A 15,366-nucleotide genomic window follows, 5' to 3' on the forward strand; every position below is an offset into this window, starting at 1 on the left:
TGAACAAGTACTACAGAGCCAGCAAACACATGCAATACAATGAAACAACAAGCACTAAAAGAAAGCCTGGTACTAAATACAAGCCAACTGGATGAGACACATGTAGCGGTGGGAGCTGACTGATAGATAAAGACAGGTGGATACAAAAATCTAACAAGACAGACATGAAAAAGAGAGAATGGATGTGGTAGTCACATTAGCCGTTAGCAAGAAAGCAACTACCCCCATCTTAGGAAAATGTTGCAGCACTCTTGACAGCTCAAACCTTTCTTTGTCAAAAATATTTGAGAAATTTGACATAACATAAAACATAACATAAAATACTGGACACAACTTTTTCTTTGTAAAGCTTTTAAACCGGCCATATTTTGGAGGTAGAAAAGAGAACTTTGAATGATTTGTCCAAATAATAATAATAATAATAATAATAATAATAATGACTGAATGAATGGTATACATTTTTTTTACAAAAATATTAGATTGACCAAACTGTGACATTAAGTACCAATTCAATTCCAGCGTCACACTCCCAAACATACCTAAGCCACCTAAGGGCAATTTGGAGTGTACACCTATCCTACCCTACCTACCCCTTTTGGGATTTGCAGGAGGAAGTTGGAGTACCCGGGGGCACCCACGCAGCCATGGGGAGAACACGCAAGCTCCACACAAGAGCGGGAATCGAACTGTCAGAGAAATCTCTAAAAGAAGACTAGGACAAGCCTAGCTGCTAAGCAGCAAAAGAGTAACTCAGACCAGCCAAGATTGACTTTTCTCCACCGGCAAAGGGAAAAGCTTAGCGAACATTCTCATGCGTTGCCAACAGCATTTTCGTCATTCAAGTGTCCCCGCCTGCTATTTATTCACTCAGCAAAGAATTGCACATTACAAGACATAACAAAAAGAGCCAGCCAGGCGCCACCAGCAGCTGGGCCAAGGTCCCAGCTCACACTTTCCTGCATTGACAGCTCTATCTAAGGACTGGGGCGAGATGAGCTAGGACTGCATAGATGGATAGCAATGCACACTATTCTAGACAAGAAAACCAGTGTTCCACCGTGCTGCCCCCTGTATTACTATTATTAGCCCAATTATTATTCTTATAGTTCAACAAACGAAAATGCAACATAGTTATTGAGTTTTGTTGCCCTGCAGCACAGTTTGCCTGATAATGCTGTGATGGCTTTCTACATTTTCAACAAATGGAAAAAGTTTATCTAGTCTGACTTTAGCATTTTTAAAATATTTTCTATGCTCATCTGCTTACAAAAAAGTACGGGAGTCTGGAGGTGTTCTTGTTTGAATCCTCTTTTGATTGCGCACACTGATTTGAATCATGCGGTGCTACTGCATTTATTTCCTTTGTAAAATGTGATCTCATCTGAACTCAAAACTTTCACTGACATTTTCGTGAACAAAGAAAGGACAAATAATCCTAAATCAGAAATGAGTGAGAAATATGTGCGTTGAGAAAGATCATGGAGGCATCATTGTCTGATCCAGCAGCCTTGCCAACATCCCCCTGCAATTTTTATCCAAGAGGAAACCTTCATAGAACAATGTGTGTCATAGTAGATTAGTGCTGTGTTCAGCATGTCTATCTGTCTATGTCTGGCTAGCCAGGGGATTTTGGAGACATAGAGAACGGCCTGGGACTGTGTAAATCCTATTTGCATGTGCAGAGCGGATGGGGCTAGAGTGCTGCTGAAATGTATTCATTTTTGGCAAAAACTTAGTATACAAAGCATAAAAAAATATTCAAATATATTTTCAATTGATGTAGTGCTGTGTTATGAGAGTTGAAAGTTGTTATGAGAGTTGAGAGAGTTGCAAAATATGTTTGAGGAGGTTTATTAAAATGAGCCAGTTCTGAGCAATGTCTGTGTCAGTAGGGGACTGTGCATTAATGTGCTCTAACGCCGATTCCACCGCATCCGCCGACGTCACGCACACCCGCGCCCACTGCTTGCGTCTGCGATCAGTCGCGATGCGCCACGCCGGGTCAACCATCCCTAACACATTCTTTGGGAAGTCAAATCACGCATGCGCGGGGATAATCAACTCAGTCGTTTGTGTTAAGTTTGCTTGGGTCACTTCTTTGCATAAGCCTAAAAAGGGCTTCTCGGGTCCCCGAAAGTGACCCTACAAGGGTCCCATTCACTGTGAAGCCGTGAATGCCGTGCTAAAACAGCGCGTGGTCAAATTTTCTCTTTTCTTTTTCTTTCAGTGCGAGTCTAGCACTCTCCCCTCTTCTCTTGCACGCAAGTCAATCAAACGCGCTAACACATTAATTCAAAACAGGAAACATTGTGAATGAATGAAAACAATACATACTAAATTTTACATGTGCTTCAAAGTCAAAGTCAAAGTTTGCTTTATTGTCAATTCTACCACATGTGCAAGGACAGGCAGAGAATTGAAATTACGTGACTCTCTAACCTTAGTGGCAAGTAAAAATGAGCTAAAAAAAAAAAAAATATATATAAAAATAGACAACTGTAAAATCTGACAATATCTATGAACAAAACACAAAATAAAAACAGGTGTGCATGGTTGTGCAAAAAGGGATGGTTATATAAAATGACTAGATGACTATTTATAAATGACTGTTATAAGTGACTATAAAGTACCTGTTATAAAGTGCCTATTGTAAAGTGACTGTGAGTAAAGTGACTGTTGCTTATGAAATGGAGTGGGACTGGGAAGTCAGAGTCCAGGTGGAGTGGATGTGAGGAGCGAGGGCAGAGCAGGGAGAGAGTTGAGCATCCTGACAGCCTGGTGGATGAAGCTGTCCCTTAGTCTGCTTGTTCTGGCTCGCAGACTCCGCAGTCTCCTGCCTGATGGCAGCAGGCTGAAGAGGCTGTGTGACGGATGGGTGGAGTCTCTCGCGATGCAGAGGGCTTTGCGGGTGAGGTGAGAGGTGTACAGCTCTCCGAGAGAAGGGAGAGGGGTACCAATGATCTTTTCAGCGGCTCTCACCATGCGTTGGAGGACTTTCTTACAGGAGCTGGAGCAGGCTCCGTACCACACGGTGATGCCGCTTGTCAGGATGCTCTCAGTGGTGCCTCTGTAGAAGGTCCGCATGATGTGGGCCGGGGTCCTGGCTCTCCTCAATTTGCGGAGGAAGTAGAGGCGCTGGTTGGCTTTCTTTGCCAGTGATGCGGTGTTGGTGGTCCAGGAGAGGTCCTCAGTGACATGCACCCCCAGAAACTTGGTGCTGCTCACCCTCTCGACCACAGCACCGTTGATGGTCAGGGGCGCATGCTGAGTGCGTGTTCTCCTGAAGTCCACAACAATCTCTTTCGTCTTCTCTACGTTTAGAGAGAGATTGTTGCGGTCGCACCACAGGGCCAGGCGGCTCACCTCGCTCCGATAGATGGTCTCGTCGTCGTTGCTGATGAGGCCCGCCACAGTTGTGTCATCAGCGAACTTGACGAGGAGATTGGAGCTGTGCAGTGCTGTGCAGTCGTGGGTCAGCAGAGTGAAGAGGAGGGGGCTTAACACACATCCTTGGGGTGCCCCAGTGTTCAATATGGTCGTACTGGATGTGTTTTTGCTGACCCGGACTGCCTGAGGTCTCCCAGTCAGGAAGTCCAGCAGCCAGTTGCAGAGTGATGTGTTGATCCCCAGCTGGTCCAGTTTAATGATGAGCTGTTGGGGGATGATTGTGTTGAAGGCTGAACTGAAGTCGATGAACAGCATTCTGACGTAGGAATTCTTATTGTCCAGATGGGTGAGGGCTGAGTGGAGGGTGGTGGTGATGGCGTCGTCAGTCGAGCGATTTGACCGATACGCGAACTGGAAGGGGTCCATGGAGGGTGGGAGGACAGTTTTGATGTGTTTCAGCACTAGCCGTTCAAAGCACTTCATGAGGATGGGAGTGAGTGCTACCGGACGGTAGTCGTTGAAACTTGAGGGTGATGACTTCTTCGGGACCGGGATGATAGTGGTGGTCTTGAAGCAGGTGGGAACAACAGCTTGGCTCAGGGTTGTTAAAAAAAGATGTTAAAAATGTCTGTGAAGACATCTGTGAGCTCTCCAGCACAGTCCTTCAGAACACGTCCCGGGATGTTATCAGGACCAGAGGCTTTGCGGGCGTTGACTCTGCTAAATGTCCTTCTCACGGCGTCAGGGGACAGTGTTAACACCTGTTCGCCAGGAGGAGTTGATGTTTTCTGTGCCGACGTGTTGTTTAGTGCCTCAAAGCGAGCGAAGAAGTCCTTTAGAAGATTTAGCAGAGAAGTGGAGCTGTCACAACTCTGTGATGGGGGCTTGTAGTCCGGTGCTTCATTTACAATGGATGAGTATGTACATACAACGTTCGTTTTAACTCTGAACTGAATTCATTGAAACACAACTCAAACAGTAATATATATTTGTACACATGTTAATGCCAATTAACAGGAGGAAAGCGATTGCTTTTTTTGTCTCAATGGCAATGGCACAGGCAAGCAGAAGCTTGCACTCGCTTTTGGCTTCATTCAATCAATCAGCAAAGGAGAACACAATTTTTTCTCGATCGAGAGAAAATGAGTCAAAAACGGAAGGAAGGAATGTTGTGAAGACTTTGCAAACTTTATCTGTTAGACATGGCTTCTAAAATTGTAAGTGGCGGTAAAGGAAGAAGTAAGAGGATGATGACAATAGAAACCAAGCAGGAGATAATAAAAAAATACGAAGGAGGCGCGTGCATAGTTAACCTTGCTCGTGAGTATGGACGGAACCGCTCGGCAATCTTCTAAGGGCAAGACTTTCCTTGCCGGGGGACGGACCTCGCTCAACAACAAAATGGAGAGGCTTCTTCTATTTTGGATTAAAGAGAAGGAAATCTCCGGTGATATGTTTTAGTTTGAGAAAAGTTCTTGTTTAAGAAAATAAATACATTCTGCGGGTTGGTCTCTGCTCACCTCCGTCTCCAGTCAGCTCAAGTCACGTCGCCCCAGAGGAAAATGTCACTTAACCTTTGTTTATCCATGCTTGTTATATTAACTGTACAGTAGATTAAGGTAATAATTTTAAATATGTGTGGTAACTCGTTATGGTTTTAACTGTGATTTCGCCACGCATTGCAAGTCAATGTGGACGCACAATTGACCTCGCTTTGCTACATTAACAAAATCATCTGCTCATGCACGACACGGTAACACTGATATGCTATTGCTCTTACAATGTCACAGTCACTGTTTCAGTCACGGTGTCAGTCACGGTCTCACTCACGGAGGTGCTATTGGCCGGCGTCACGTCAATCACAGAAATGCCGATATGCTATTGGCCGAACGCCTTTATCTAGCTTGATGGCACAGCTGGTCAGGACGGAATGAAGGAGAGAAAATAAGTCAAAAACGGAAGGAAGGAATGTTGTGAAGACTTTGCAAACTTTATCTGTTAGACACGGCTTCTAAAATTGCTAGTGGCAGTAAAGGAAGAAGTAAGAGGATGATGACAATAGAAACCAAGCAGGAGATAATAAAAAAAAAAAAATACGAAGGAGGCGCACGTATGGCTCGTGAGTATGGCCGTAACTGCTCGGCAATCTTCTAAGGGCAAGACTTTCTTGCCGGGGGACGGACCTCGATCGACAACAAAATTGAGAGGCTTCTTCTATTATGGATTAAAGAGAAGGAAATCGCCGGTGATATGTTCTAGTTTTGAGAAAAGTTCCCGTTTAAGAAAATAAATCAATAAATTCTGCGGGTTGGTCTCTGCTCCCCTCCGCCTCCACCCAGCTCAAGTCATGTCGCCCCAAAGGTAAATGTCATTTTTCCTTTGTATATTTATCTTATTTAATTTAACTGTACAGTCGTTTATGTTACTCATTTTTAATATATGTATAAAGTCGTGTGCAACGCGTGCAAAAACCCTAGGTAAAAACCTAGGGTTTTTGCACGCGTTGCACGCATTCACGAATTAACATAGGTTTGGATTGCCCGTCATACGAGCAGTTCGAGTTACGAGCGTAGCCGCTGAACGGATTAAGTTCGTAACACGGGGGCCCACTGTACATGAAAAGTGTAAAAAAATGACATTTTTATTCGCCACTAGGTGGCGCTATAAGCGATTAAGTTTTTTTGTTTATAGGTATTAAAGGAATGAGTTTTCATGTATCTGCGAAGTTTTATATTTTTGGAAGCTTGTACAGTAGAGTTATTAAGGTTTATGTCACTCTTGGCGAAGAAAAAAATTGAACACATATTTTGAAGGCCCGTCCCCATCATATATGTCAGCGGATCTTCACCAATTTTTTTCCCAGTTGTGTTGCTAAGTCTGATAATGCACCACAGCAAATTTGAAGTCGATCGGGTCAAGCGTTTAGGAGAAAGAAGGAGCAGTTTGGAACCTGCAAACATCCAAAAATTGCACATTCAAAAATTCATATCTCTTTTTCTGTACATCTGAGCATATGGCTCACCCTGACTTTTTTGTAGGTCTCGAGGTCCTACATATGCCTAAAAATTTTCATATCTCTAGGTCAAACGGGCGGCTACTGGCTGCACTTTTTCGACCGTTTTTTTTCGAGCCATTTTTTTTTTTGCATTGTTTTCGGAAACACTAAAATATCACATTTTTTTGCCAGGCCCGACAACGGTGCAAAATTTGGTGACTTTTCGTGCATGTTTAGTCTCTCAAAAATGGGAAAGTTCTTTGAGTAAATAATAATAATAATAATAATAATAATAATAATAATAGAAGTACAAAGACAGACAAATTTTACTTAAGTACAGTAACATTACCATCACTGGTGTGTACATACAACAATTTTAGCAAAAGCTTCATGTTCAGCGAATGGGACAAAAGCAATACCTTCATTATTTTTAGTCACAAGATATTCCTGAACTTTGGCTCAATGTTGACATCTTATTATTTTTTTTTTCAAAACAATTTTCCCAAAATCACCCTAACTCAGACATGTCCAAAGTCAGGCCCAGGGGCCAAATGCAGCCCGTGGTCAATTTCCATCCGGCCTGCAGCCTCCGTCATATAAAATCAATACCGTCTGGCCCGTGTAGAGAATTAATACATTGGGCAGCAGCGCTTATACCTGCGTGTGCTAAATGTTGCCATCTATAGGCTCAATTAGGAACAGCAAATTAGTATATGAGTAATCAACTATATGAGCCCCTAATTTTCTAAAATGGCGACAATCAACAAAAGGAGGAAAGTTGTGTTACGCAGTGAGCTGTGGTCAGCACCAGCAGCTTTATATCGCCAACTTTTAGTGACAGCTGGATAAGGACAAGATTCCGAGAGATTCGAGCATTTGGTAAGAAAATGCTAAGCTTGATCGGTTCGACGTATTTGTGTGAGAAGACATTCTCGGTTATGAACTTAAATAAGAGCCGCGTGAGGACACAGCTATTGGACTGTCAGGTTCACCAAATAGATATTTACAATAATTAGGCAATAAAGAGAGAAAAGGTACTCAGTTTCTATTCTCGAGTGGGATCGAGAGAGAGGAGTGTTGCGTTTATTTGGTCACTGCACATTCGTTCTCCAACACTACTTCTAACACCCCCCCATTTTATGATACAGAGGCATCTGATTACATGTAAAATTGTCACACAGTATACTTCTTTATGTGTTAATATTAGCAAGAATCCTTTATCAATCTTCACATTCTCTGGTAGTGCGCGTGAGCCCAGGGATCCTGACGTCACCTCCCAGGGGCTCTGTCGTCGATGTCTCCTTATCAGCTGCTCGCACTCTGCAGTGGAGTTGTCCTCTTGTAGCCACACCCAAGCTGAAAAGACTCATTTATGCTGCAAATATATATTATCACGGTAAATGTATAATAACTACTCAAAATGATTCCTACACGGACTCTCACTTACAAGACATCTTGCGCATCCATACTACTGTCATAGAGCCACACCTGGCCTTTGTCCTGCACTCCAGATCTCAGTTTCACCCTTCGTTGACCACCTCATGCAGACAAGTCATTTTTCATTTACAATAAGTCTGAAAACGTTTTTTTTTTTAAGTTTTCACTCCAGAATAATAACCATTCAAAAATCCAATCAACATGTATAGTTACTAATTGCATATTTTAAATGAGCCTGTTGATATGAAGATTGTTCATTTCTTTGTTATTGTGTTTAAAAATTCTATAAATATTAAACTACCTTTGTGAGATTTTTTTTGTTTCAAATGTAATATGCACCAAAGAGTACAATTACTTATGTCACAACTGTTACAAAAAGTTAAAGTGTTAAAAAAGTGAAGTTAAGTGAATATTCAATTTCAATGTTTAATATCAATTCATTTGATATGCATGATATTCACATGATATGCATGTTTCAAAACACATGCTTAAAACACATGCTTAAGATAGCTGAAATGAAAATAAAAAAGCAAATGTTAAACCCAGAACGGCTCGCTGAAATGTATTTAAATTAATTGCTGTTATATGTAACACACATGTAACATGTGACACCCCTGCCCTGACTAGTTTTAATGGACAGCACCCTCTTGGGAACAGCTATGACGTCAAATCATTGACAGTGCCATCCATTGCGCCCACCACTTGATAAACCAGATCTTTGTTGCCATCGCTAAAAAGTCAAGAAAAAATGGGCCAACATGAATTTTTATTTGAGCCAGAAAGCGCCTCTGATTTGGAATCCAGCAATGAAAGTGCCAAGACAGATTTGTTGGACCACGTTGCATTATTAAAATGCCAAGGCAAAGGTGGAGGCTGTTACTTTGATCAGATGCAAAAGACTGATAGTGAGTGCTTTTGTTTTATCAACACAAATGTGCAATGGCTAAAATCGAAGAAAAATTATTAAAATGCTTAACTTTAGAGAATGATTTCCTGCATTTGTCACCCACAAATCTTCGTTCCAACTCATGTACATCAGTGGCTGAATCAAGAAGTGTGTGCATGCCCCGGCTCCGGATCTGCTGTTTAACGCATGCCCTGCTAAACTCGCTATTCTAGGTTTACTTAGTTTTGCGATTCATTATACATTATATGAATTAGGCACATAGTACACAATTACACAACTTCTAATGGCATTGCACAATCACTTCGTTTGAGCCTTTTGAGCTATCACATGAGCATCTCCTACTTCCACAACCCTGTGAAAACACACACGCGCACACACACACACTTGGATATACATACAAATATGGGTGTTGCCAAGGCATGTCCGACAGAAGGTTTCTGTGAGCCCTTATAAGCTTATTTGAACAATAAAACCATTGTAACCAAAACACAATGGGATGTGAGCTCTGGAGGTACACATCACGTGTGCTCAAAAAAGTTTGTTTGTCAAAAATGTTTACTCCATACTGATTGTTCCACGCTTCCAAACATGTGAGCCATCTGAACATTTTTCTTAATGTTTTTCGTTTTGCTCCATCTTTCCAGGTGCCGGTGCTGCAACCAATGGATCTCATGGTTGAAGCCACAGCAAGGCGAGTGTTCAGCAATGCCCACACCTACCACATTAACTCCATCTCTGTGAACTCTGACCTCCAGACTTTCATCTCCACCGATGACCTCCGAGTGAACCTGTGGAATCTGGAGATTACTGACCGAAGTTTCAGTATCCTTTTTCTTACTAAGAGTCAAAGTGTAGCTTTCTTGTGGCATTGGAAATTAAATTTTTGACACAAAAACCCACACATCAGCTACAGTTCTTTCTTACATCCTGTCTTTTAGACATTGTAGACATAAAACCAGCCAATATGGAGGAGCTGACCGAAGTGATCACTTCAGCAGAGTTTCATCCCCAACAGTGTCACATGTTTGCATACAGCAGCAGCAAGGGCTCAATAAGACTTTGTGACATGAGGCAAGCTGCACTCTGTGACAAGCACTGTAAATGTAAGTACCAGCTCCCTTGTTCTGCTGGGGTTCTGCTCACGTGAGCACTGACAGTAAGACCCAGAGGGAGGGAGGGAAGGACCTGATTCCGAGGAATGGTCCTCCCCAATCTGGAATCAGAGCCGTAGTTTCTTCTTGGACTTCTGTGCTCGTCACAAATTGTCCATACATTGTCCAAAACATGTGTCCAAACATAAGGGTGTCAGTATGTGCACTTTGCCCCAGGACACCCAAGGCTGTAGTTCCGTGGTCAATTCTGTAGTTGTATCATTGGCTTTCCGGCCACATGTGTTGGACGCTCGAGTAAAGAGAGGGGCAGCGCTAGTAGCAGTGGGGGAGAACGCCAGTTCAACCTGGCAGAGCCAAACATATTGCAAGAGTCTGCTAGGAATGTCTAGCAGAGGGGAGATGGGGAATATTGTGTCCAACTGGACCATGTTCTTTGCCTCCATTGTCGAGGTGACTGATCAGAGTCTCAGTGAGGTGGTCGGTGCCTGTTGTGGGGGCAATCCTTGAGCCCGCTGGTAGACACCCATGGTAAGGGACGGTCAGGCTGAAGAAAGAGTCCTATTGGGCATTTGTGGTTTGTGAGACTACGGAGGCAGCTGTCAGATACCAACTGGAAAAGCGGAGTGCAGCTTCAGAGATTACTAAGGTAAAAACTCAAATGTGGGAATTGTTTGTGGAGTGCCCTTTCTGGGTCGGGGATGAGCCCTGCCACAAGTGGAGGAGTTATCTTGGGATCTTTTGTACGAGTGAGGGCAGAATGGAATGGAAGCTTGACAGGCAGATTGGACCAGCGTCTGATGTAATACGGACCCTGTATCAGTCTGTCGTGGTGCAGAAGGAGCTGAGCCCAAAGCTGAAGCTCTCAATCTATCGGTCGAGCTGTGTCCCTGCCCTCAATTAAGGTCACGAGCTGTGGTTTTTGACAGAAAGAGCAAGATCCAGCAATCCCTTGCTACTTCACACTTTGATTTTTGCGCCCTCAGGCTTTCGCATTTGGGGGGGTAGGGGGGTCTATACTGTATTGCAGAGAAACATACTGTGACGGTATCTTCAATGCCAGACAGACGAGGTAACTATAAATGCACTTGCCACAGGCCCTCCTCAGACGTGGAACTACTGCAGTACACATATTTACTTAAATCCTAAATGATTTAACCTTATACACTGTACAATAAGTAAACAGTTAGCCCTTTCCTTTGAAGTCTCATGCAGCTGCGGTCATATTAGCAGCAGCCCGAATGTTGAATTAAGCTCAAATCTGTACACGATCAAACATGATAACAATGGAGAGTTTACACTTAAAATACCATTTTATTGGGGGGATCACGTGACGCATCCATGGCACTGCACGCACGATAAGAAAGCTCCGGACATTTTGCCCACTTTTTTAAGTTTTGCCCTCTTCTCTGCCAATGTGTTGTCCTATTTTCGTTGGCCCGTTCAACTAAATGTCTACGGCACGCAAACAATTAACTTTGACTCCTTCCTCAACAAAACAAAAGAAGAAAATTAAACCAGCTAACAGCCTCGACACTATTGCTAATGCTAGCAGCATGGATGAATCCCTGGCCAGGATTGAAAATGTGGTGAGATCTGAGATGGCTGCAATGAGAAATGACTTATCAAGTCATATGGATACTATGTGCGCGAAGATCGACAAAATAGCTGGAGAACAGAAAGAGCATAAGTCCATCCTGAACAGCCATGCTAGCCGTTTGGTCACAATTGAACAACAACTTGTTGAACTTCAGGACCGCAGCAGACGCAACAACATCCGCCTGCTTGGCCTCCCAGAAGGTATAGAAAAGAATGATATGGCGGGCTTTCTCAAGAAATCATTTCTGATCTGGCTGCCTACACTACCGGACAGGGATTTTGAGATTGAGAGGGCACACCGCACTTACGGGAGTGCTTCAAACAATAATAGGAGATCACGACTTGTCATCTTTAAACTTCTCTGCTACAACGATAGAGATCTCATACTACGTGAAGCCAGGAAACACGGTCCTATTCATCTGGATGACGGAACGACACTTAGCCTCTTCCCCGACTACTCCTCTACGACGGCCAAAAAGCGGAGCTCCTTCACTGCGGTGAGGGGTTAGAGGGAGCTGAGGGAGAAAGGGATTCAGACCTTTCTTCATTACCCTGCAACCCTGAAAGTTACCTGGAACGGAGAGACTAAGTTTTTGAAAACACCGGAGGACGCCCATGCTTTCATCCAATCTCTTTGATTATGAAACCACCTCGTCAGGTAATAACAGGGATAGGCTGTTTGTCCATCCGGCTTGCTTATCTGCTAAATGACTGTCTGATAGTGAATATACACGGAGATTAAAATCTACTTAAGGTCCGGTTTGAAATAACAGGTTATAATTTAATGTGAAATTTCTCCCTCACTTTACAAACGATGTACATCTTACAATGTTTATGTGTTAAGTTACTGTTATTTGTTGAGGGTATTTTCTTTTTCATTTTCATTTATGTATTCTCAAATGGGGTTTCATTTATTTTCTGGGTACTTTAATTTGTATTTATTTTATTTGGGCATATGTCGGAGCTCTAAGAGTGTGCAAACCAGTGATGATGTCACGGATTAATAAGAAGGACTGTGACAGACCAGGGCCTGTTCGGTGCCCTGGCTGCACAAGGGGTATTCTTACATGTTCTAGTTACTGTAAGAGTGGAGGGGGGGGGGGGGGGGGGGGGGGGGGGGGGGGGGGGTTGTTCAGGACGGGTTTCCACATGGGAAGGTATAGTTGCAGCATGGACAAATGGGCCAACTCAGTTTGTTTTTTGAATGTGTTTGACTCAGGGAAAACTTGCTACAGATCTTTCAGTCTATTCTTACCATACCTCAATAATGACAGTAGATAAATATAACGTGATGTTGTTTAATGTTAGGGGGCTGACCTCTCCTTTCAAAAGGTCAAAAGTCCTGGACTTTCTTTACCGGAAAAAGGTTGATATAGCATTACTACAGGAAACTCACCTCAAGCCCGCTGATACCCTAAGACTACAAAATAAGAGATTTAAGACTGTGGTAGCCTCTTCTGATGGAAGCAGTACGAAAGGAGTAGCGGTGGTAATGAGGCGCAATTTAAATATAAATATAATTAAAGTTAACTCTGATGCTTTGGGAAGACTAGCATATTGCTGCACTTCAATAGAGGGAAGGAAATTTGCCTTTGTTAGTATATATGCTCCGACCATTTTTGACCATGCCTTTTTCCAAACCATTACAAAGGATCTTTTATCCTTAGATGAGTATCATTTAATTATTGGTGCTGATATGAACGCAGTCTTTGATAACACTCTAGACAGGTCCAGTACTTCTGCCACCCATGCCCAGATATCTTCTTCAAAAGCACTGTGTAACCTGACAAAAGACTTGAATTTGGTAGATCTCTGGTGACTTCAAAATCCCACCTCCAAAAACTATACATATTACTCTCCGTATCATAAATCCTTCTTTAGAATAGATTTCCTACTTATCTCTAACGAACTAATTTCGGCATCCTCCTCTATGAGCTTCTTTCCTAGACATATCTCAGACCACAACCCTATCATAACGACTTTTCAATTTGACATAATTAAACAGCACAGAGCGAATAGATGGAGATTTAACGCCTCATTGTTGCAGAACGAAAATTACCTTAACCAACTAAAACCTGAACTAATATCCTTTATAGATATAAATAAAGGCAGAGTTGAGAACCCAATGTTCCTGTGGGCCGCCATTAAAGGCTGCCTCAGGAACAATGCAATTAGGTTTTCCTCCCATCTGAAGAAAAACAGACAGCAACAAATTTTAAATCTGGAAGACAAATGTAAAGACCTTGAAAACCAACTTAAACAGAATTATAATAAAAATTTGGAGTCAGAATTAAAAACACACCAAGCCGAACTGAATAATTTATTGAGACATAGAGTGGAGTACTTAATGCACATCACAAAACACAAATATTACTCGCAGGGTAGTCGGCCTAGTCACTTGCTGGCTTTAACTTTAAAACAACAAGAAAGGAGCTGGTCGATAACTTCAATCAGAAAAGCTGAAGGAGTTACAGTAACAACTACTTCTGAAATAAATACAGCTTTCAGCTCCTTCTTCGCTAAACTATACTCTAGTGAATGTCATCCGGCGGAGGAAGACTGCACAGGTTTCTTCAAAAATTTGAATCTCCCATCGTTATCAGCAGGGGATGCAGAACGGCTGGATCAGCCTATCTCACTGGAAGAACTACATTTGGCATTAAAGAGTATGAAGAGAATTTGGCATTAAAGAGTATGAAGAGAAGGCCTTGCCCCAGGTCTAGATGGACTGCCGGTTGAACTTTACTTAGCTGTGTGGGATACCCTGGGACCAATTTGGCTCAACGCTATAAATTTTGCTGTTGAATCGGGGCACTTTCACAGAGATTTTAATACTGCACTTATTTCAGTTATCCCCAAGCCAGATAAAGATCCGTCAGAATGTGCAAACTATAGGCCGATATCACTTATCAATACAGATCTTAAGATTTACTCACGTGTACTGGCCACTAGATTGGAAACTGTCCTGTCGGATCTTATACACCCAGATCAGTCCGGTTTCATGAAGGGCCGCTTGGCTGCAGATAACATTAGACGTCTGATACACGTTTTGGACAAAGCTCATAAAATCCCTTCTACATGTGGTCTTCTCTTTCTTGACGCCGAATAAGCTTTCGACAGGCTCGAATGGCATTTATCTGTGGCTGGCGTGTTCTTAAAGAATTCAATTTCGGCCCAAAATTTATAGGAATGATTCAAGTACTTTATGCCAATCCCTCGCTAGGGTCTGTATAGGAGGTGTTATCTCAAACATTTTTACAATAAATCGTGGCACGAGGCAGGGTTGCCTCCTGTCTCCTTTAATCTTTAATCGTTCAATAGAACCTCTTGCACAATACATTCGGAACTGTACACAGATCTCTCCTATCCAAATCGGATCGACTATCCATGCAGTATCAATGTATGCCGATGATACTCTACTATATATGTCAGATGTGCAGAAGTCTCTTCCCAGTGCTATTGAAGTGCTTAATAATTTTGGTGCCTTATCTGGTTTCAAAATAAATCTCACAAAATCTGCCTTGATGCTATTAAATGAAGATAGGGGTCAATTGGTCCTACCATCTGTTATGACTTTAACTAAAGAGGTCAAATACTTAGGTGTTCTGATTCGACCCTCTATTCCAACCATAGTCAGCTTGAATTACACTTCTGTGCTTGGGAAGGTGGAGGAGGACGTTAAAAGACAACTCTACCTGCATCTGTGCCCTCTCGTATTGCTGTAATCAAAATGAATATATTGCCCCGCATCAATTTCATTTCCTCTATGTTGCCGTTGTCCCCACCAATTGGTTACTGGTCTAAACTTGATACACTACTTACAAGATACATATGGAATGGTAGACGCCCCCACATTAAACGAACCACGCTTCAACGCAACAAACTAGATGGTGGCTTGGCACTTCCTCACTTTGAATTTTATCATTGGTCAT

General features: G+C 42.6%; 1 protein-coding gene across 3 annotated transcripts in view; it reads left to right on the forward strand.

Annotated features, from left to right (window-relative positions):
* Nucleotides 1-15,366, forward strand: part of ppp2r2ba (protein phosphatase 2, regulatory subunit B, beta a) — a 50,639-nt gene that overhangs the window by 17,795 nt on the left and 17,478 nt on the right. For all 3 annotated transcript variants that reach the window (XM_088430703.1, XM_088430702.1, XM_088430704.1), the window contains 2 exons: nt 9,371-9,548; nt 9,665-9,829. In XM_088430703.1, coding sequence (XP_088286829.1) covers nt 9,371-9,548; nt 9,665-9,829 — 343 coding nt within the window. The remainder of the gene's footprint in view (nt 1-9,370; nt 9,549-9,664; nt 9,830-15,366) is intronic.

This window comes from Hippichthys cyanospilos, chromosome 13 (genome assembly GCF_059441005.1).
Source record: "Hippichthys cyanospilos isolate Australia breed blue-spotted pipefish chromosome 13, RoL_Hcya_1.0, whole genome shotgun sequence".
Taxonomy (NCBI): domain Eukaryota; kingdom Metazoa; phylum Chordata; class Actinopteri; order Syngnathiformes; family Syngnathidae; genus Hippichthys; species Hippichthys cyanospilos.